Below are 23,055 nucleotides of genomic sequence, written 5' to 3' on the forward strand. Positions count from 1 at the left end.
AAATTCACAAAATATCCAAGTTTGCTATGCATCTTTCGGATCCATTCTATCTATTGTAGTTTCCGAGAAATCAAGTTCTAATTATATGGCGTTTCGAGCGTTAATTTTTTCATTACTTTAAATTCACAAAATATCCAAGTTTCCTATGCATCTTTCGGATCCATTCTATCTATTGTAGTTTCCGAGAAAATCAATTTCCTAATTATATGGCGTTTCGAGCGGTAATTTTTTCATTACTTCACATTTGAACGCGAATCACAGCCAATTGGATGAAACCACAGGAACGTATAAATACTCGATACATTCACAAAATATCCAAGTTTAATATGCATCTTTCGGATCCATTATATCTATTGTAGTTGCCGAGTAAATCAAGTTCTTAATTATATGGCGTTTCGAGCGTTAATTTTTTCATTACTTCATTTTTTTGAACGCAAATCACAGCCAGTTGGATGAAACCACAGAAACGTATAAATTCTCAATAAATTCACAAAATATTCAAGTTTGCTATGCATCTTTCTGATCCATTCTATCTATTGTAGTTTCCGAGTAAATCAAGTTGCTAATTATATGGCGTTTCGAGCGTTAATTTTTTACTTTATTTTTGAACGCGAATAACAGCCAATTAGATGAAACCACAGGAACGTACGAATACTCGATAAATTCACAAAATATCCAAGTTTGCTATGCATCTTTCGGATCTATTCTATCTGTTGTAGTTTCCGAGAAAATCAATAAAATATGAAAACACTGCGTTAATTTTTCGTTTTTTTTCAATTTTCGCGAATTAGGAAGAAACCACAGCAATATTTCAATACTCGCTACATTCCCCAATTATCCAACTTTCACATGCACCTTTTGGATCCAATCAATTGAAAATTATGTTGAAAACATTAAAATTTACTTACTTTTAGTTTTATTTTTCAGACTTAGTTTTTGTTTTTTTAAGTGCATAAAATAAACGAATAACGTGAATCCTTGTAACTTGATCACAATTATTAAAATTTGACGTGCACACCTTTTATTGAAACATACGTGTGACGTTTGCATGCACATTCAATGAAGCCTACATTATGCATTAGCATAGAGCACGGAAGTCGCTTAATTATTAAATATACAAATAATTTATTTTAGTTATAACAAAACCCAGACTGTATCTATTTAATAAATATGAAAAATGTTAGACAGTTCACCAAATCATAAAGATAGATCTAGTGAACATTGATTAAACTTTTAACGACGAGAGAAAAACGAAAATTCTATTATTATTATTAAGGAAAACCTTCTAAAAATGTAAATAATTATGAAACAATTAAAGTTATTGAAATGTTTTTTCTTTAAATATTAATCTAAACAAGCGGAATTAATTGCTTTTTCTTTTCCCCTTTGTTATTCGCTTCGTATTAAAAAAATGCACAGAGGTAAAAGCAATAAAATATGCTGAAACTTATTAAAAATTCAAAAGGCTATAAAAAAATGTTAAATTGCTTCCTTGTGCATCAACATTTTAATTTAATGTCACTTATGAATATTCATATTTTGCAGATAGTTTTAATTAAAACATAAATGGTTTACGAGCTCTTTTTTATCAGTTATTTTCTAATTTGCAGTTTAAGAAGAATTTAAAGGAGAATAATAATTTTGGATGATTTGAAGAAAAAGTAAAGGAAATTAATGTAAGGTTTCGAATATTTATTGAAATGTATGGTGTTTCGTAATTTGAAGTGGTACAATGTTATTATTATGCATTTTTTTCTAGTGATTATTGGAGTTGAAGGTGTTTGTAGATGATTTCCAAGAGGAGTGTGAAAGCGGAGATGGCGTATCCGACGAATAAGCAGTAGAACGTCCCCTGCATCTTGCTCAGGTCGATGTCCGAGTATCCCGGATTATCCCCCGAGTACGTGGAGAAGTATCGCGGCATGTACTTGAAACTTGCAAAGTCTTTGTACTTGGTGGTCTTGTACCAATGCGCGATGAATCCGTGCTGCACGAACCGATTGATCGCCTTATCGAAGAACTTGGTGTAAGGAGAGTTCTTCTGCAGAGTGATCACGATGAAGTACTCCCCGATGCACTCGCCGAGTACCTTCAAATTCTTCTTCCCGAACTCGTCCAAACTCTCCACTTCGCTGACGAATTCGTTGCCCGAGATTTTCGTGGAAAACCCGAACCGTCCGTCTCTGATCGCTCTGTTCCTCTCATCAATACTCTGCTGCAGGACGAACCGTTTGCTTATTTCGATGATATCTTCGTTCTGGCTGTTTTCCAGAATCCTCAAAGTTTCCTCATTCGTTTCGCCCCAATACACGTCCTGTTGAACCATGTCGTGTACAGTGTTTATTGGCTCGGAAAGTCTTGGATATGCTAGGATACTGGTGAACCCTGCTGAGTAGCTGGTGTTTATTAAAACGCTGGATATGCACCACATGATTATCAAGAATCTGAGCGTGTTTTTGGTTGATGAAGGCGAAATCGATATTCCACCTGCGGTGAAGACGCGGAAGGTGAATAGAGCGCAGATGGAGTAGTCGAGGTAATGGTTTTTGGCGGAATCGGGGAAGTAATTTTCGTAGAATGTAGCTGAAATTTGGAAGCTTAAAGCTATTATGAAGAGGATGAAGAGGAGGAATACCCAGAGGGTTGTTTCGAATGGTTGGAATACGAAAGTGGAGAACGGTAGCGTTTGAGGTTTCGGGACGAAGAATGTAGCGCAGATTTGCGTGTATGGATAGGATTGATCCAAGTTCATGTTGGCTGTGGTCATCTGCCAAGTAGAGCAAACACCGGCGTCGCTTTTGTTCTCAGCTACTTCTTTCAAGACCTTATGCCAAGAGTACTTTTCGTGCACTTTATACTCCAAAGGCCAAGATTTGGTGATTTCCTCGATCATGTACTTTTCGATTCCGTTGTAAACGCCCTTGTCGTCATCGTAGTACACGTAAGGTCTGCAATCGAATAAGGACACTTTGAATTTGGTATCGACGAAGGTGGGCATCCAATCTCCTAGTTTAAAGTCGCCGGGTACGAGCCCGAAATCAGGCGTTTTATGCCACTTGGCGAGAACGCGATTCCTATTAACCGATGTCACGAAAATGGATCCAATCGAAAAGTCCAAGCTCCAAAATCCGGTGTCTATCACCAGGATGCACTGCACGGTGATGATGTCCATTCCGTGAAGATGCGCCATCGTCGTGAACGGTTCCACCTGGAAACTGTCGTCACCACCGAAAACCACTACAACCCTCCGGTGCGGTAACATATCCCGACTGAAAGCGCTCCTCAAACTCTCGAAATCGTTGTAGATCACCACGTAACCCGTAGGTTTACAAGATTTCGGATCCTCCAAAGCGCTCTCTTTGATAATCACCGAGACGTTAGCGTAGGCGAAGATGTTGCTGAAGTAATCGATGAAATCCGCACTCTCCGACACCAAATAGATGCAAGCTTTATTCTCGAACGAGAGATCCAAGACTTTCGCGATAAACTCATCCTCGTATTGAGCAACAGCGACGTGAAAAAACGACGCCAACACTAAGATGAGCGCAATCGATGCGATGGACATCGTTACGCAATTGGCGTTTACCATTTGGGTTTTCAGTTGTAAATCACGCATGCAAAGTACAATAGCTTTTTTTTAATGGGTTTGTATTTGTATTCCGGCAAATTGGAAGTGAGTCCGTCGCGATCGACAAACATTAAGCAAAAAAAAAACTATATAAATTAACGTAAATGTGGGGGAGAGTCGGAATGTGAGAGGGTTTTTCAGTTTCAGCGATAAATAACGCACATTATCGCGGAATGATTCATTACGACTTACTTTATTTGTTTGTCGCTTTTTATTTTGCTAATATTTACATGTTTTCTACTTTCTTCATCAGGGAAAAGCTCCAACGAAGATGTTCTCGTCGGGCCGGACAGTCACAGCCCTCCGGTTTACACCGTCGGCAATTCTTTCGCCGATCAGATTTCCGCTTCGGCCCCAGGAAGCGTCACCGTCACGGCAACCATCACCAAAGCCGACGACGAGGTAAACATCTTTACGCGTTAATAATTATCTCTATTAACACCTAATTGTGTTACAGGGAAGCTGGGTTTCGTCGCCGAAAGACACTGTGTTTCCTGAAACCATCCCCGAAGAGAGTTCGAGTACCGAAGAGGAGCACGTCGTCATCTTCAGGTTACCATCTCTGCACGAATCCGATGGGTTCCTTCGTGATCCTTCCATCTACACAGTAAACACTTTTCTATCGTAACTATACTTAAAAATCAAACAATTGGCGTGTTGCAATTTTGCAAGTTATTCAGCAAATTAACTAATCTGTATTAATCTTTGGGTGTTTAAGGCGGAGACGAGTCTCTTCCAGTTGGCGATGAAGAAAAACGGTAGTGGAAAAAGTAGTGTGCATTTAGAACAAGTAACGGCAATTTCAGTTTCAGATACGAAACAAGCGAAGCCCGGTTCGCTGAAGATGAGGTAACTACAGATGTTTTCTTTATTTATCCAATGATAAATCTAATTGTTTCATTTGGACGAAAGTTCTTCCACAGATAAGGATTCCATGGATAGCAGCAAGCAACCGTCGACGGATGGAGCCGAAGACTCGAAGAAATCTTTGACGGGAAGCACTTCAGGTGATGTTTCTGCAGCAACTTTCCTGGACGTCGCGGTGCTCAGATGTCTGTTCATCACGCATTGGCAGGAGGAAGGAATTTATTGGGCCTTGCACTACATGTACAATAGGTAATATGCAACATTCTAAAGATGAGAAAATAGAAATAGAAAGAAACATTACATTTGATTGCAGATTGCGAGATATAAATGAAGAGAACGCTAGTCAGCAGCAGCCGAGGCGAAGGAGTAATTCCCTTCCGATTCCCAAGATCGAAGTCTCCATTTATCAGAGCACCGAGAGTAAGGCGGAAACAAAAGATTTCATCGAAGTGCCATCAGTGAAAGACGTTTCTTTGTTAGCTGGTAAAAGTACTGTTAAACCCTTCAATTAATTTTGGTTTAATTGTTTGTTTGTAGAATCTCCGTATACTGCTAAACGTTCTGACGAATCTCTTCACACTCGTAGGGCGAGCGAGAAGACGAAACGCCGCATGAAGATGGCCGATTTGAAGGCTTTCGTCGAGACGAAACTCTTGTCGAAGTCTGATAAAGCTTTGGAGAAAATCGGACAGGATGAGCCTAAGCTCTTGGGCGAACAAGCGGTGGGTTCCAGGCACTTTAACGTATGTAACGAGTCTTCCTTTCTTCTCGCTTTCGCCTTTAACTAATTAGTTAATTTGGAAAAAAAATTAATGGAAATGTTAATGCTCAGGAATATCATCGAAGCTTGGATACTGGTGATGAGCATCTGTCGAGGCCGAGTCCGGCGATGTCCAAGATGTTCGAGCACACGAATCTCGTGAAAGGAAAGAGTATGCCCAGTTTGAGGTTTGTCAACGTTCCTTTAAATTATCAACAAAAACTAACTTGAAAACTCATTCTCAACCGTATGTAGACCCTACGTTACTCTCGTTCACGTTGGAGCGACGATTCATTTGTTTATAGAAACTAAGCTTCTAAATCAGACTTAGCGCAATAGCTAGAAGCACCCCCCTGTTTGAACTTGTTGAACTTCTTTTTGCACGCATGGGTTTTTATTCTCGAGAATTCTCACCAACGCAAAGACGAAGATGAAATTTGATACGATTACGTTTCTATTGCTTGTCTCCTGTAAATACCGACGAAGAATTAACCTCTCTCTCTCTTTCTCTGTCTGTATGTTTTCATTCTCTATGTTCTGTCTTCCTCTCAGCTGTTTGATAGATGAATTGGCAGCTGGTGGGTGAGTACCGCTCACTATAGTATAACTACTTTATTATTATTGTTATTACAACTTCTTCGTGCATGCTCCACGTCACCTTCGTTGGTTTTGTTTTTAGTGTTGATCTTTGAATGCAGATTCATCGGGGAGATTCACTCGGAGAAGAGACGGACAAGTAAAGCGGTTCCCGGTCAACCGATGGCCAATCCCATCATCACCGTCACCGAACACACTCCAACTCCATCACCGGATTTCCTCAGAAGACATGTATTTAAAGCCTCAAAAAATCATTAATTTATTAATTAATTTGATGATCTTTTCAGGGATCCATCGACAGTCAATTGGACGCGATCAGTTTGACCGGTCCGGGAAAGCTGGGAGCTTGGCAGGAGCGTAAAGCCAGCTTGAATCGTTCCCAAACTGATTCTAACATAACGTATGCAGCTGAAGACATCCCCGAAGCTCCTGGATCTTTCTGTTACATCACCAAGGAAGGAAACATCGATTTACAAGTTGTTCTGAAAGTCAGTGAAGAAATATTTAATATGATTGTGAATTTATATTGAGTTTGATTTTTAGGCTGTGCATTCGGCTGTGCTTAAGGATCAGAATTGCTGCACTCTGCGTGTGCTCGAAGTTATACTGAATTTGATTGAACTCTTGATGGATTTGGGTGTGATGAAACAGTTTTTGAGAGACGAAGCTTTATCTGAAGCGTCGCAAGATAAGAAGGGTAAATCGCAGGGAGAGGATCAAGCGCCTGAAAATGAGCAAAAAGAGAATACCATCACCACTCACAAGTTGATCATGAACGTAATCGTCAGGTATTTGCGTTTATTGGATTGTTTGATTAGTCTTTGATTTTCTTTTAATTTTAAGGGTTTTGAAGCACCTGGGTTGTCAGCACGGTTGCACGGAGGGTCAAAGAGGTCCTGCCGCCGAATTCCTGCGGACGCAATGCCAGAACATCCTCGCGAAACTCAGCAGGGCGAGCGGGAAGCAGTTCAAGTCGTTCCTGCGGGATTACGTCAGATATCAGCCTTTACCGGATATCTTGGATCTGTTCCACGCGTACGTCGGTTATTGTATAGATCCGAATTCGCTACTTTCGCCTCTGAGTAAGTCAACAAAATCGTCACAAACGAGAACACGAAGCCACAAAGTTGAAATAGTACTAAAAAAAAGAACCTCTTCGTTGTTGAGCACTCTTTCACTCTCTTATTTTCTCTACCAATCAAATATGATTAGTACTATTCCAATGCACACCTCATATATTTAATTACATACACCTAGAAGCGCATCTCGCTTAACGTTTTACACACCCCAAATGAAGAATACTACAAAGAAAATACTTTATATAAAAAAGCTGTGGTCTTGCTTCCCCCTTTTTTGTTTTGTTCTGAATTCTCGTGGCCGTCATCTCCGTTTTATCATCATTTTTTTATTATTATCTCTATATTCTATCTATTTATATTAGAAGTAGTGGTGTTTTGTTTTTGTTGGTAGTGGCTTTGAAACAATTGGCTCTTTCGGAGTCAAGTTTTTCAAAGCGTAGTATCCGTGACGAATATAAAAAATGTTTCATTATCAGACCAGAAGCGGGGCTCTAGCAAGTCGCCAGACATTGTTACGCAAGGTGGTTATGCCACAAACTTTGGCACAGGCCTAGGTGGAGGAGGCATCCGCGGCGTCGAAGGACAGATCATCTCCAGCGTCTTCAAGCCTCTGGTCACCAGATTCGTCGACTCGTCCAAGGAGATCAAGGCACCGGAGAACCTAGTAAATTCGTTACTTTTTTTTGTTACTAATAACTTAAACTTTATATCATATCATTGTGTTTTTATTATTAGGCCATGTACTGCGAGATCCGACAGCTGATGACTTATGTGAAGGAAGGCCATGGCAGCGTCTTCAGGCGAGTCGCTCTAAGCGCCCTCCTCGACACGGCCGATAAACCAACGAAGAAAGAACCAGCTCTGCAAACCACAAGAGTTATTAGGTATTATCAATAGAATTGTGAAGAAGTTTTACTTTAGTTGATTACCTTTTAGGCATTTGCATCATTCGGACATCGACGACGTGGGTGAACTATCGACGGATCCCAGTTACCCGATGGACGATCGAGGCGTCAGGAAGTTACTCTTCAAGAAGCGAAGCACCTCATCCACTTGCGCCGTAAGTCCTCCAAACCAAATCCTTTTTTAAACGCAACGAAATGTATATTGATCAGAGCTTATTGGAGACTGACGCCGAGGATCTGAAGAGCAGCCAAAGCCCTTTGAGCAATCTGCGAAAGAAGCACCACATCCTAACACCCAGACAAAGCGAACGCGCTCTAGGAATAACAGATCCGATTATTATTAAACCAAAGACTAAATCACGTTTAGGAGGATTAGGTACAATTGTAACCAATTCCATTAACATTTTTCTTAATTACAATTATTCTTACAGTTAATTGGTTCAAAAGAGGAGACACGACTTCCATGGACGGATCCGATAACCCGGACAGCAACGAGTCGATCACGGATTCGAGCTTCATCCGACAACCTTCCAAATATTACCAAAGAATGCCTGTGAAAAGCAGCAGTTCCGGGTATTAAATTTCATTAATTAGAAAATCAAAATATTCATTACATGCATTTTAGGAACGTCGGTCAGACTTTGCAGAAAGCCAAGAGGAGGGTGGAAGATCGCTTCACGAAATTCGTCTTGAAGAAGGGAAAGAAGAAGGATGGAAGCATGGAGGAGAGTCCTGGAAGTTGTCAGTTAACTTGTGTCTATTGGGATTTGTATATATCGGTATTATATTTCGTTTCAGATTTGAGCAGAAGAAATTCGATGGAATTCGGCGAATCTTCGAGGGAATCGGAATTCGTCGTGTTCAAAGAACGCAAACTGGTGCCGATTGTACCGCTTTATAATGGGGTGTCTAGACTATCGTTTCTTTTGGAAACTTGTCCACCTGGAAGCGTGCCGGATGCTCATCTTCTTGGAGCGGCCTTGGATTTGGTTTGTTTTCAAAATTTGATTAAGTGCTTTTATTTTAAATTCATTATTAAATTTGTTAGCCTCATTCGTCTGTTGTTGCCAGAGCTGCTTTAATCTTGGAGTGCTCGTATTTCGTGCATTGTTGCAATAAAGGTCAATGGCCGACTTGGATGAAGCTGAGTTTTCCGATGTTTAGACCTTCTGGACCTTTACCACCTAGAGGACAACCTTCTGGGATTAGGAGAACGCATATAATGCAGAGAGCTGCAGGAAAGATGTTTTACCAATGGGCTGAGGTGGGTTGCAATAAGATTTTGATTGATTTTTTTTATTGCATGATCATTGTAGATTCTTGGAGCGCGTTTGGAGGAGTTGATTAATGAGGATAAAGCGAACGCGCCTAATATCTCCGCGATGATTTTGGATGAGAATAAGCAGAAGGAGTTGCTGCTGCAGGATGAGGAGGAGGATTTCTTGGATGAGGCAAGTATCAATGCGTATGGTTCCAGTTGTCCGGTGGCTTTGCGTTATATAGCTTGTACGCTCTTGATGGAAATCACCTCATTCCTGCGAGAGACCTACCAGACGCTTCCGAAGTCTTCGCGGATTGCAGGAAAAGATCGACCTCCGCCTTGGGAGAAGATCTACAGCAAGGAAGCGAACAGAAGGTGGAGTATGGCCTTATCCTCGATGGGTCATTCTCAAGCTTCCGCGCAAAGTCTGCAGTCCATAGCAGGCGATAGAGAATCCGGACAAACCGAGAGGAAGATCAGCTTCGTCCTGCACGAACCCGACAACGAATCAGAAGGTAGCAGCAACACTACAGTCACGATACAGGTTATACTCTGTAGGATAATCGGTTCTGTTTCAAGCGAGCTCACTGTTAAATTCTCAGGGAGAAGATAGCAAGAAGATGGGTGCGAGGAATTACCTCCTCCGACGCGGTACTCCCGGCGTTTCCGGTGGTAGCTTCAAGCGTCGCAGTCTGAAGCTGCGCAGGGGTACGAAAGAGGGTAAAGATATGGAAACTGAATGTACGGGTAATTCTAATTATGGCGACTCGTTAAGAAACACTATGATTTCTTTAAGATAATTCCGTGTTTTTTGAAGGGAAAATGCCCGACACCGTTAAGCGCACCGATTCCATACAATCCAAGCGAAAGGTCAGCTCCATCTCGGATCGGAGTGATACTTCGGAACCGTGCATGGCTGGCGAGGCGAGCGGTGAAGAATCTCCGGGTGTGCTGAGTGATGATCAACCGCCGGAGAGTCCGAGCGACAGCAACGATACAGACGATACCTCGAAGAATATGCCCTGGATGAAAGTCATGGTGCAGCTCTCCAACTCGCTGTACTTTTACTGCACGCATCAGAACTACTGCCATCCGTACTGCTACAGGAGGGTCATGAGGGCATCCACGAGATTAATCAAAGCAGTGCGGAAGGTCTACGGCGAAGAGTTCGGCGTTTTAGAGGACAAACTCAATATGGATTTCGAGGAGAAGACTCGCAAGAGCACGAAGAAAGATAAAAACCAGAGCAGAAAGGTTTCTGATCAATTGAGCTCACAAGTCTCTCCAATTAGAAGGAAAGACAGCATGGGAAAACGAGACAAGTATAATTGATTCATAACTAATTCTTAATCAAACAATTAATTTCTTAAACGCAATTAGAATCGACAAAAACGTTGACCCGTCCCAAATCCATAAGATGTACAAAGATTCCTCCAGAGATTTAGCTGATGACCCAAACAAGGACAAGAACAAGGATAAAGACGAGAAAACCAAGGAACCTCCAGCTATTTTGAAATACATTAAAACTCAAGTAAATCATCTATTTTAAATATCAAATCAAATTTAAACTAATTGCTAATTTAAGGTGAAAACAGCTTTCCACAGCCCTTTGGCGGTATTGATCAAAGGCGCTGTTATTCTGCNATCAAGAAGTTGCGGCTTGTGCCGCTTCCATTTTTATTCTTTGCGCTGTTAAAGTCCCTCAACTTGTAGCAGAGTTGATGCAGCACGAGCTGTCGCATCCGGAAACGGCGACGCGAATTAATTCGATTTTAAGGTAACAAAAAATCAATCAATTTATTTTTTTAAAACGTTTCAATTCCAGATTTCAAGTGCTTTGGAAGTTGCGTTATCAGGTTTGGCCAAGGATGGAGGAGAGCGCTCATTTGCTCTTCAAAGTGCCGCCACCCGGTATAGAATTCACGCTTCCATCGCCGAAGATCGGTATAGAATCTTTGGACGTGGTGGATTCGCCTTGGGAGTTGTTGGTGAAGACGAAAGTAGAGGAAGTGACCATCAATCAGGAAAGACATGTATTGACGCGACAAGTATTTTCTTGAAGGAGTATTTCTGTATTCACAATATGTTATAATTCTTTTAGAGGTCTTTAGTGACGGCGACGAAAACTCGGAAGAAGCAGCAAACCGAATTGATTAAGATGGCTCTGCAAGCTCAGGATGATAAGAAGCGAGAGGAACGCGAGAATTTCTTGATAACAACTATTCCTATTACTGTGCAAGCTGCACACGAACCCAGCCTTTACCACACCGGAGAAGAGCACGAAGAAGGTGATTTGTTTTATATAATTATTACATATTTAAATTAATTATTGAATATTTTTTAGCACCTGCCGACGACGAGCAACCGGATGCACCTAGAAACACAGGTCATCACTTGCATTCGGCTCATTCCCTATTCCCATCCTGTCTTTGCTCAGCTGTTATCCAAATTATAACTTTATTGGATGATGCAGCCGTGTCTGCAGATGGTTGTGCAGTTTACGAGATTGCCTATCAAGTAATTTCAATTATAAACTAATTCCTTCAATTTATAATCCATAATTTTAGGTAATTTGGTGTTGCTTGGTGGAAGACTCCGCTCTATTTCTGCGTTACATCTTGGAGCGGCTCACCAGAGAGAAGCAGGATCAAATGTTCAAAATCCTCAGACATTTGATCAGATTCATCCCGAAATTGCCGCAGCAAGCCGCCTTCGCTCTTTACAATTACATCATCGGTTACGTCATGTTCTACGTTCGAAGTCCGCACGAAGAGGGCCAAAAGTTAATCGGCACGGCCTTATCCATTCTATGGATGGTATTTAACCAATTTAATTACACAAGAGGCACAATATATAAGAATTAAATTGCAGGTCGTGCACAGCGTTCATGGAATTATGTTTAAGGATTTGAAGCAGATCCTGAGGAAGGAGCAATGCGACGCTTCCATCCTTTTAACGGCAAACGTTCCTTCAGCTAAGAAAATCATCGTGCACGGACCACAAGGTTAATTGATTTTAAACAACAATCTTTCAAATTTTAATCTTTTTTTTTTAAGATCCGGACGCTGGAGGAATCCCCTCGCAATTCCCGGTGCAAGAGGACACGCAGTTCTTTCAGATCCTCAAAGAATCGTTGGATTTCTTCGGAATCGACGATCGAAAGCACAAGGAGTATTTCCTTGTTGATTACAAAACGCGTTAGTTGTATGAAATCTTGACTAAATTAGTTTATTATTTGATTGTTTGATTGCAGATCAAATACGTAATCCTTCTTCGTACGTGAGGGATTATTACTTTTTCAAGAGATCGCAATACCCGCAATTGGAGTTGGTTCATATGAAGCCGGAGCAAGCGTTCGATGCTCTGCAAAAGCAAGAGTTGGGTTACAAATTTGTGGAAATCGGTAAAGTCTTGTTGACTTGGGCTATTCTGAAAAACGTGGATATGGTCGTGCAACGCGTCGTTTTCCTGCACGAAGAACTGATGAAGCTTCCATCGTTCCCAAGGAAAGCGTTGGAATCTGATATAACTTTGTATCAAGGTGGAGAAATTGGAAAGGTTGTTGTTTTAATTGTTAATTTATTGTTGTTAATTTGTGTTGTTTTCAGATGCTTTTAGGTTTGGACGTTTTACATAAATTCATGTGGGTGAGATTGATAGCCAGGATGTTCGAGGCTATGGCCGGAAATTTCGCGTTTTCCGGTGATATACATCTTTTCTTAAACGTGCTTAACGGTGCAGTTATTTTACATTCCGAAGACGCTTGCATTCTGCGTTACGTGATGGCGACGTTCATCAACGCCGCTTTTCATTTCAAGAACATTTTCTCGACGAACGGTTACCTTCTCATTATTCCGACGCTGCTGAAGATCTATTCGAATCATCAGACCAATAAACTGGTCACGACGACTATAGAGTACGCAGTGAAGCAGTTCTATTTGATGAACAGGAAACCTTTCATTCTGCAGATGTTCGGGTCGGTTTCGGCTATGTTGGATACCGATGAAGAAGGAACGTACGGGGATGCTCACAAAATCCAATCGAGTTGCCTTTTCAATTTACTTCTTAGCTTGGAAACGCCGTCTCCGGATCCTCTGAACATCGCGGAATTGGTCAAAGAGGCGAAACCGTTGAAACCGATAGATTTTTGCTACCACGATGAAAACGAAATGGTCACTATACTCGATTGCATCGCGCTTTGCGTGATGGTCGTTTCTTACAGTTCGGAAAGTGCCAGAGGATATCAAATGCTGGTAATTAGTTTAATAATAATTAAACTAATTAAAAATTAAATTAATTTTCGTTAAAGATTATCTTGGAAGCTATACTGCCTTGCTACGTGCAACACATCCAATTGCCAACGTACAATAAGGAAGGTAAAACTGAGAAGGAGATTATCAATCAATTGGCCGTGGCTATCAAAACTTTGATCAACAACAGCGAACCTTTAACTAAGTAAATTTGTTAACATTTTATTAAGAATTTACTCATTTCTTTAATTTGCAGGAGTTATAACGGACCTTACAGATCTAGTCCCGAGCATAAAGGTTCGAGTCAAAGAAATTACGCTCGAGGTCCATATTCTCCAGGTTTCGATTTCGAGGAGGAATCGCATTCAAAGTTCTTAAGTGAGCATTCCAGGGCTAAAGTGGTTTATGAGCACGACGTCGAGGATTCGGAGGTGCTTCGAGCCGAATACCGAAGACCCAGGGATGTTTTGTTGTCTTTGGTGGGAGAGTTCATGTGCAGAGCCACGAATCGTCTGCAGGAGCTCAACAAGAGGAGCAATCAGGAAGGGAAAATCATCGAGCTTTTAGATATCCGATCTCATATTGTGAGTGTGCTTAGAAATATTTAATTTATCTTTAATTGTTTGTTTGTAGCGTTTAGCTGATATTGCTCATAGCTTATTGAAAGTCTCTCCTTACGATCCTGAATCGATGGGCTGCAGAGGTTTACAGCACTATATGAGTTACATTTTACCATCGACTGAATGGGCTAACGATGCTATGAGACCTGCGCTAGTCACGATACTCAGAAGATTGGATAAGGTTTTCCAGAAGATCTCGAAGAAACCTTCGATTAGAGTAAGATTTATATAAATTCCTTAATTAGATGATTTCCTTTTTTATTTGCAGAGGAATACTGATTGGGATGCAGCCGCCGGTCTTCTGAAAGGAATCTACGATACGATGATGAAGTACCCTTACATCATGCATTGGCAACACGTGAAAGCGTTAATAAACACGTGTCAGGTAATAAAAATTAATTATAATTCAACAAACTGTTAATATTGTCGTTTTTAGTCTTTGATTGTTAGTGAGAACTGCGGTGAAGGCGTTCCTTCAGCTACAGCCGCTTTGATGAATCAAGCTCCGCCACCGAACTTTTGCTCAACTGTTGTCAGACTCATAGCTCTTCAGATCTTGAACACAACTGTAAACTTAAAATTATTTTAGTTAATTAATTAGTAATTGATTAACGCTTTCTTTTTTTAGGATATGTACAGTTTGGAGCAGGTTTGCGGCGGAAGCTCGACGTTTCCCACACAAGAGAAAACCGAAAATATCATTATGAATCTCATAATGCCTCTATGCTTGAGAGTTGGAAGCGGACGTAGAGATTTGACAAATATGCGACAAACTGATATAACATTCTCGTTGACGCTGGTGCTGCACGCCATGAGTCCTCCAAACACAAAGGGTCCCACTTCCGGTGTGCAGAATTTGAAGACCGCTACGGAAAATCGTACAGGAAGTCTAACGTTCACCGGAACCAGAGACACGAAGACTTCCGCTAAAATAAAAACTTCGCTTTACCAAGTTTCTTTTCTGGGTAAGTGATGATTAATTGATTTTGATAATTCATAATGATGATTTGATTATTTTCGGCAGCTCTGAAGGTGATGACCATCTGCTTCGAAGGTGAATTGATCACCGATTGGAGTCGCATCGCTAGAACGATGAGGGAGTTGGGTAAGAGGAACGAAGCAGCTACTTTTCTTTGGGATTTCTTGGATTTCGTTGTGACCCATCGAACTCCTCTGTTCATCCTGATGCAGCCGTTCATCTTCCAGAAGGTTTGTTAATTTTCTTTTTGTTTGTTTGTTAATGTTATATTAAATGATTTTAGTTGGCGCAACCTCCGATTTCTGATTTCGAGCGAAACATCCACTCGAAGATCAGGGATAAGATTCGTGGTATAGGATTACCTCAGCCGCGAAGTCGAGGAGCGCTCCTCGTGGAGTTGGCGCGCGAGATGAAGGAGCTGAAGGAGGAGCTGGATGATAGTGAGTGGTTTTTTTTTTCATTTAGACGAGCTTATTTGTTTGAATTGCGATTATTTATTTATTTTTGTGCAGACGTAACACGTACACATGAAACATGAACACATCAAGGCTTCTGTAGTTAATCTTTGGCTAATGTTTTTTTTTGATCCAGTTAAACACTTACACAAATTATGTTTATTTTTTCTGTCTGTTGTCCTCGATGTTTTAGATTTAGCGGGAGTAATTGTTGTTGCTGTTGTATGCGAATCACTCTACAACATTTGTTGTCTCTAATTATCTTAGCTTCTTCAGAGGATAGCACGGAGACGGCCAAGAAGACGGATGATGGTAAGACGACCATTCAGATGACGAGCGAGACGAACCACGGCCGTCACCAGAGGCCTTCCCTCATCGAGTTCCTGACCGGCGGTGAGTTAGGTGGAAGACACGTCTCGAAGGTGACGCCCAACGAGCGCGGCGACAACGGCCAGCACAAAGGTAAAGTGACGTCCGGAACTTGGGTGTCGGATGTAGTAAGCTCAAAGTTTTCTAGCGTCGTTCGTAGAGTCCTCGTCGAGCACCAGCTTTGCGTCCAACCAGGCGAACGTCAGCATCAGCGAAGGACAGGAGCTGACGCAGAACGATTCGACCATCGCGGCAACCGGTTAGTTTTAGCAATTGACATTCTTCAAGTGTCCTGGATTCTTCGTCCATGGTTTAATTGTTGTGTCTCTGTGTGTATACATAGTTTTGGTCACCTGCTAGATATGTTCGCATGTTTCAGATCGATCTCAACACTCATCAGTTAGCGACGAACATGCGGTGCCGATGCACAAATCCGATTCTCTTAACTCCCAGCATAAATCTCACAAATTGCGTTTTGTTTCTTCCGTAGAATTTAGACACTCTTCAGGTAACATCTCCCACTGACTTTAACTCTACCTCTTCTCTCTCTACTCAACTCTACTCTGTTTCACTCATACCTGCACACAAACGTATTTGAATGATCGTTATAAGTGTGTAGTGTTTAGTTAGCGTTGCAATACCCCATCATTTCAAGTCAATTTGAATGAGATTAATTTAAAAAAAAAAATGTGATTAGGTATTGCAATAATTGGTAGTTCGTTTTAGTGTGTATTTTACTGTTGCAAGAGAGGAGGAGAATATTTTGTCCGTTTCGTTGTACATAAGAATTGTATTTAGGCGAGACGTCGACGACTCCGCTGAGTCCGGGAAGCCCGGCCGACGATAGCTCGGGAGAGATGCAACCCAGTAAATCCCGGTTGCAGCGTGTAAAACCCCAAAGCCGAAAAACGTTCCGTTTACGGAAGAGTCGCAAGTGCCGCATGGAGGTAAACCCATAATTGAGCCTCTACCATTCCCCAATCCTCCGAATCCACCTCTTCGTTCCGATGTAGAGTTTGTTTTTCGTTTGTTTTTTTAATTGTTATTGCATGGATCACGCGATTTCCATTGTAGACATCGTAGCGGATTTACTGCGGGTTTCAATTTTTTTATCATTTTCTTTTCGTGTTTCTCTTGTTTCTTTGGTTCACGTGACGTGGAACTTCGCAGATGTCCCACTCGAAGCTCGAAAGTGAAGAGCTGCAATCGCCGCCGCCGGTGATGATGACCACGCAGCCCCAGGTGGCTACTCCGCCGATGGAGCATCCGATTCTCGATCCGCACAGATTGCGGATATCCATCAGGGGGAAGCAGACGGAAGGGTCGTGGGATGAGGACAGCGCCATCTCGCAGACGTCCTCGACTTCCGGGTATCGCGAATCGTATCCGGTCATGCATCTTCGCGAAACTCTGGACTCGAGTCCCAAGCCCTTTCCGCCTCTAGCTTCACCAGATCTTCACGATCTTCCATCCACCAGCAGCACGACAACAAATAACTATCTTCAATGCGATAACAGTTCTCCGGATTGCTCTTTGAATGAAAACGGAGAAAAGACGGCTTTGATCAAAAAAAGCGAGCAACGATCACCAAGCCAGAAATCGCTCATCATGGTTTTCGAGACACAAGACGAAACCACATTAATCTAATTTAAAGCAAATATATTTCAATTTTGGCATGTCTTGGTTCCACATAATCCTCAACCTAATTGGTATCAAAATGACAACTGTCAATTTGTTGGATTACGAAAATCGAAAAGGTTGAGAAACCTGAATCTTGAAAAACTTGTCTACGTACTGATTATTATTGGACTTTAGAAAAATGTTGTTAATCCTTGTAGATTTATTTATAATTATTATGTATTTTCATAATAATCCTAAAACTATTTATGAAATATGTACAATTAGTGATGAAATATATATAAAAAAAAATATATATAGACGATTAATTAAATTTCAATATTTAATTTACCCCGAAACGTAGTTGCATAATGATGTATGTAAATTACATCGATAATAAATGAAGGCTCGAACAATTGAAACGTACGTAATACTGTACAATGTCAAAGGTGGCCGCTGACGAATACCATGTTTATCTGGAAAACAATGGGGAGTCCAGTGCATAGTAAGTAGGGCGGATATGATTTATCGTTCTAGCGAGTAAACATTATATAAAAACTCTTCAAATATTCTAGAAGGAATTTACCGGTAAAAAAATGGCAATAAACAATATTTGTTGTTGGTACAAACAGTATATGACAGTTGACATATAATTTAAAACAATTTATATAATAGTTTGTTTCTTTGTTTTTATTAGATATATTGATAAATTTGAAACAGTTTTTTCATCGATTATTTTGCTTGATATTTAATTATCATTTATTAAAAGAAACTTTCACATAACAACAACAACATTTTTACGTTGTTTATTCGCTTAATATTCATTGCCAATTGTTAAATAAAACAATTGCATTTTCTTGACAAACAATTGAATCTCTATTATGTATTCAACTGTTTATAAATATTAAACAGAGACATTATTATTAAGTAATATTTATTTTTAATCATTTATTCAATCGTTTCACTTCTTAAACTAAATTTTTCTATATGAAATTTTTTATTTTTTAGGCATATCGACATTAAGATTTGCGATGATGTATCCAACGGACGCCCACAAAGCTGTGTTCTTATCCAAAACATCCGGATCCTCGATATCCAAGGTATCTGCATTCGTGTGATGATACCAAAAGTATCTTTCGTTCTTGTTGTACAAACTGGCGCCGGGAATGCCGCGCGAAGTTAACACAGCAATATCAGATCCAACGTCATTGGATCTAACCAATTTCGTAGCATTCAGCTCTTCAAACAATCTGCAAAAACCCTCACAAATCAAATAATATATCATTGAAATCAACAACACTTACGACAATATTTCCTGAAGGATGCAAGCCCCCGTATCCGGCCCTTTATACTCTAAACCTATAGGTTCGAAAGTCCCCTCATCCGACTCCATAACGAACGTCAAATCATCCTCTCTGTGACTGTTCGCATACGCCCTCGCTCCAATCAAACCCTGCTCTTCCCCAGACCACAGAACAGCCCTCAAAGTCCTCTTCGGTCGTAAATTCAGCGCATTCAATATAGCCAGAGCGTTCCAACTCATAACAGCGGCGGCTCCATCGTCCATAGCGCCGACAGTTACATCCCAGCAATCCAGATGACCGGAAATCATCACAAGCTTCTCCGGATACGTGTGACCTTTCAAATTCATCAGAGTATTCCTCGTTGTCGTTGTTAAACTCTTCGATTCCATCTTCACATGGATGATCAGTTTCTCTCCTCTCTTGTACCTCCTGTCCAGCATTTTCGCGTCTTCGACGGTGATGCTAGCGGTTGGGATTTTCTTGTACTTGCCCGAATAGAATTGGGATCCGGTGTGCGGGGTTCGCATCGAGAACGGTGTTATGGATCGGATCAAGGTGGCGACGGCTCCGTGGGCGGAAGCGTGATCGGCAGACGAACTCCTGTATTTCGCTGTTGCAGGATAACTGACGAAATCCTGATTGAAGACGACAATTTTTCCTTTCGCCTGCAAACATTATCAATTTCAACTGTAATACGCAATTACATATCTACATATCTCAATCGTTAATTAATATTACGTAACCATTCTTCTATTAAAAGATGATTTATAAAACAATTTATAAACAAAAACTTTCATATGCAATTACATATCTACATATCTCAATCGTTAATTAATATTACGTAACCATTCTTCTATTAAAAGATGATTTATAAAACAATTTATAAACAAAAACTTTCATATGCAATTACATATCTACATATCTCAATCGTTAATTAATATTACGTAACCATTCTTCTATTAAAAGATGATTTATAAAACAATTTATAAACAAAAACTTTCATATGCAATTACATATCTACATATCTCAATCGTTAATTAATATTACGTAACCATTCTTCTATTAAAAGATGATTTATAAAACAATTTATAAACAAAAACTTTCATATGCAATTACATATCTACATATCTCAATCGTTAATTAATATTACGTAACCATTCTTCTATTAAAAGATGATTTATAAAACAATTTATAAACAAAAACTTTCATATGCAATTACATATCTACATATCTCAATCGTTAATTAATATTACGTAACCATTCTTCTATTGAAAGATGATTTATAAAACAATTTATAAACAAAAACTTTCATATGCAATTACATATCTACATATCTCAATCGTTAATTAATATTACGTAACCATTCTTCTATTAAAAGATGATTTATAAAACAATTTATAAACAAAAACTTTCATATGCAATTACATATCTACATATCTCAATCATTAATTAATATTACGTAACCATTCTTCTATTAAAAGATGATTTATAAAACAATTTATAAACAAAAAAGTTTATAAAACAAAATGTACTACGCGATTTGCATACAATTCGCTTGATTGTGGGTCAAATTGTCTATTGACTATTTCCGGTTCATGAACCTCAAGAATTGCTGTATATAAGAAATTTCTAACAAAAAGAAATGATGAAGTCGACGAAAATAATAGTTTGAAAGTTTGTTAAATACGAATAAATTAAGTAATTGAAGTTTTGTAACTGAAAAAGTTGTTTTACCAGAGGTCCTATGGCATCTAATTCTTCGAAAGAAGAAACGACAATTGCCTCGGCAACGATTCCTTCCGTTGGCGTGGAAACGCTCGAACCGAGACCCAGCATCGGAAGATCAAGTCTCACCGGTTTTATCAACGAAGCGGATTCGTTACCTCTTATCCAATAGGGAGCGAGAAACTCTTCACCGTAACTCTCCAAGTTTTGTTTGCGTCCCAGATCGATCATGTAATCGATGGCATCGTTCAAATTCTGACTTCCCGTGTATCTGCTACCGAATTTATCGACGAGAAGACTCAGATTATTGTACGTCGAACCTTTGAACGGTCCATCGATCGTCGCACTCACGATCCTATCGACGACATCCTTGTGCGAGCGGATCGCTCGTCTCACGCTGTCATCCAGATGACATCTGTCAATCTCGTTGTTGCGTAAGTCACAGTTCGCGAACGCGACGAACAGCGACAGGAGGAGAACGTAACGAGGAAACGCTTGCTGCTGCATTCTCGGACCGTCTTCGAACGATCGCGCAACAACAATGACAACATACACACCTCTACCTACTCTATCCACTTGACAGAGACCGCGCGACGTAAAGCAACTTGATTCATTATATAATTGCAATAAAAATTAAAACAAAAACAAATGAAACGCGTTATCGTAGCGTCAAATTGCGCTTGTAATTAATACATTTTGGAAGCGAATCATACTTTAGATTTATAGCAAATTTTCACACGTTTTTTTTTTTCAATTATTATTAATATTTTCACTCCCACCTCAATCCGCGTCCTGCGTGTTGCAGAACGCCGTCATATCAGTCTGCTTGATGAAATTCTGCCACATGCTACATTGCTTCACTCTCGCTGCTGCAGATTGCTCGGACTCTACGTATTTGCATGGAGTCCGTGAAAAATGATTCGGCAATTCATCGTCTCTAAAAAAAAATATCATAATATATTACAATGTTTTCACTTATTTACTTTATGAAATAAAACAAACTTGAAACAATTGAAAATTGAAACTCACGGAACGTCAATGTTCGGAGGAAAAACAAAATCTATAGCGGTTATGTTGATTTTATCGAAATTTTTGCTTGTCCGTTCCCTTGGCAACATGACACAATCGTACTCCTCCCTGGGTATCCCGATCAATCCTAAAGTGATCCCAAAATCCAATAAGGTTTCTTCTGGAGCAGCGAACATCTTTTCCAAATACTGAATCCTCTCCGTCGTACTTGATTAATTAATTTGAAAATTAAAATGTTTTTTTTTTCCGTTTGTTTGTTCATAAATTACGGTTTGAATTCTTTGAATCCGATTCCGAGCATCCGGTAATCGTGTGCGCCAAGTATCAGATCCTTCGATAATCCTGATCGCTGCTTCAGTTTGGACTCTTTGAAATTCGCTGTTCCCACCAGCATCCGATCTTCGCGTTGCGTTCTGTTCAAAGTCCTTGAAAGTTTCCCCCTGTGCACGACTATGTTGAAGAAATCAGTGCGAAACAAACGATTCGTTTCCAATTCTTATAAAATAATCGAAGCATAATCAATTTGGGTGTGATTCAAATTGCATACCTATCAGATTCAAATAGCGGCGTTGAAGCGCGATCCAAGTGACACGAACTGTCTAAAAGAAAAACAAAATTCAAAGTTATGATTTTTTTTTGTTTGTTTAAAGTTATTTTATGACCATGCATAGAAGAGCTTCGAAAATCCTTCGATCCTTCTCCGAAAGCGAATTCGTCGATGAGCTGAGATGATGATACTTTGCTATCCCGCCGATTCCCATAATAATGCTGCAGTATTCCCTCGACAACATACTTCTCAAATCCGAAAGATCGCTCATCTTTATATCCTCCAATTCACACACAACCGGTTGCCGCAGCTTCCTTTTTGCCTCTTCCCTCCTCTCCAAATTGAAATCCCAAAGCTACAAAAAAAAATCTTAAAATAAATATCATAAATTAATCAATACTTTAAACCTGCAAATAGTAGTGAAAATAGATGATTATGGATTTTAAGAAACGATCGATTTCAGGTAAATGAAAGTACTGGATAAACTCAATAGTCAAATCTTTCGGATTGGCCAGAAACAGAGCGACGTCTTTGATATCCTGCAACGTTATCACTTCCGGTTCGTTCATCTTGACGCGTCTCTGGAAAAACCTCCTGAAATAAATCTGAAAAAACAAAAACAGTTTTTGTAATTCAATTTTTTTGTTTGAATATCAATAACTTTTTCCATGCTTTCGATGCCCTCTTTGAAACGGATCGAGCTGGGAATTATCTGTTTTCCGGGCTTCTGGATTGCCGGACCCGCGGCCGCCGTTGTCGCAATCTTCAGCGGAGCGTCATGACTGTAAAAACGTTGGTTTCAAAAGAAAACCATTGTTTTGTTTCTTGTTTTATATACTTGACGTAGAGCAGTCCGATCTTTTCTTGGTCCCAGATCCAGTGGCCGTTCTTGAATTGCTGCTCCGGACTACTCTCCATGATCACCGCACATTCCCACCTCAAACGTTTGACACTGACTTCTGTCTTTTGACGTTTTGAAAAATGTCATCTAGCATAGTTTTCTTAGGTTATTTATTGTTTTTGTTGTTGTATTACACAATGACTTTAAAACTTGTTTCACTGA

The 23,055-nt window shown here is 40.1% G+C and overlaps 3 protein-coding genes across 3 annotated transcripts; 1 reads left to right on the plus strand and 2 right to left on the minus strand.

Annotated features, from left to right (window-relative positions):
* Positions 1 to 1,863: 1,863 nt before the first annotated feature.
* Positions 1,864 to 17,589, plus strand: LOC108566724 (protein unc-80 homolog; the record flags this gene model as incomplete). Its single annotated transcript, XM_017926742.1, is given in 49 exon segments — positions 1,864 to 1,900; positions 3,882 to 4,030; positions 4,086 to 4,235; positions 4,338 to 4,386; positions 4,435 to 4,477; positions 4,541 to 4,744; positions 4,809 to 4,978; positions 5,033 to 5,238; positions 5,328 to 5,443; positions 5,808 to 5,837; positions 5,954 to 6,083; positions 6,140 to 6,340; positions 6,396 to 6,640; positions 6,696 to 6,934; positions 7,408 to 7,595; positions 7,667 to 7,815; positions 7,868 to 7,991; positions 8,047 to 8,212; positions 8,268 to 8,409; positions 8,462 to 8,577; positions 8,635 to 8,825; positions 8,885 to 9,100; positions 9,153 to 9,641; positions 9,700 to 9,838; positions 9,915 to 10,419; positions 10,478 to 10,628; positions 10,683 to 10,740; positions 10,742 to 10,874; positions 10,923 to 11,130; positions 11,199 to 11,385; positions 11,442 to 11,614; positions 11,665 to 11,913; positions 11,969 to 12,101; positions 12,154 to 12,294; positions 12,351 to 12,655; positions 12,706 to 13,350; positions 13,407 to 13,552; positions 13,604 to 13,931; positions 13,981 to 14,184; positions 14,236 to 14,352; positions 14,404 to 14,535; positions 14,596 to 14,932; positions 14,992 to 15,176; positions 15,230 to 15,386; positions 15,669 to 15,863; positions 15,919 to 16,029; positions 16,150 to 16,278; positions 16,569 to 16,717; positions 16,941 to 17,589. Coding segments are annotated over 49 exon segments (9,444 nt in total), but the record flags the coding sequence as incomplete, so codon positions are not given.
* A 751-nt stretch (positions 17,590 to 18,340) lies between these two features.
* LOC108566723 (carboxypeptidase Q-like) lies at positions 18,341 to 21,015 on the minus strand. The gene is made up of 3 exons (XM_017926741.1): positions 20,426 to 21,015; positions 18,692 to 19,356; positions 18,341 to 18,637 (listed from the first exon to the last, which is right to left on the minus strand). The coding sequence occupies exons 1-3, from the start codon at positions 20,921 to 20,923 to the stop codon at positions 18,385 to 18,387; spliced, it is 1,416 nt and encodes a 471-aa protein (XP_017782230.1). The 5' UTR covers positions 20,924 to 21,015; the 3' UTR covers positions 18,341 to 18,384.
* Positions 21,016 to 21,149: 134 nt separating this feature from the next.
* LOC108566722 lies at positions 21,150 to 22,910 on the minus strand. The gene is made up of 8 exons (XM_017926740.1): positions 22,831 to 22,910; positions 22,654 to 22,774; positions 22,400 to 22,597; positions 22,108 to 22,347; positions 22,007 to 22,040; positions 21,715 to 21,895; positions 21,446 to 21,652; positions 21,150 to 21,353 (listed from the first exon to the last, which is right to left on the minus strand). Exons 1-8 carry the CDS (start codon positions 22,908 to 22,910, stop codon positions 21,197 to 21,199), a joined length of 1,218 nt encoding a protein of 405 aa, XP_017782229.1. The 3' UTR covers positions 21,150 to 21,196.
* Positions 22,911 to 23,055: the final 145 nt, after the last annotated feature.

The sequence above is a fragment of the Nicrophorus vespilloides genome, unplaced genomic scaffold (genome assembly GCF_001412225.1).
Source record: "Nicrophorus vespilloides isolate i.1.1-1 unplaced genomic scaffold, Nicve_v1.0, whole genome shotgun sequence".
Taxonomy (NCBI): Eukaryota; Metazoa; Arthropoda; class Insecta; order Coleoptera; family Silphidae; genus Nicrophorus; species Nicrophorus vespilloides.

Excerpts from the sequence above, each read along its gene's own strand:
- LOC108566722 (XM_017926740.1), bottom strand. The coding sequence starts at position 22,910 with ATGGAGAGTAGTCCGGAGCAGCAATTCAAGAACGGCCACTGGATCTGG. Across the intron at positions 22,041-22,107 it reads TCGAAGCTCTTCTATGCATG|TTCGTGTCACTTGGATCGCG; the intron begins GTCATAAAATAA and ends TCTTTTAGACAG. Across the intron at positions 21,896-22,006 it reads ATCGCGCTTCAACGCCGCTA|TCGTGCACAGGGGGAAACTT; the intron begins TTTGAATCTGAT and ends TCTTCAACATAG.
- LOC108566723 (XM_017926741.1), bottom strand. The coding sequence starts at position 20,923 with ATGCAGCAGCAAGCGTTTCCTCGTTACGTTCTCCTCCTGTCGCTGTTC. Across the intron at positions 19,357-20,425 it reads TAGATGCCATAGGACCTCTG|GCGAAAGGAAAAATTGTCGT; the intron begins GTAAAACAACTT and ends TAATGTTTGCAG. Across the intron at positions 18,638-18,691 it reads ATCCTTCAGGAAATATTGTC|ATTGTTTGAAGAGCTGAATG; the intron begins GTAAGTGTTGTT and ends GGGTTTTTGCAG.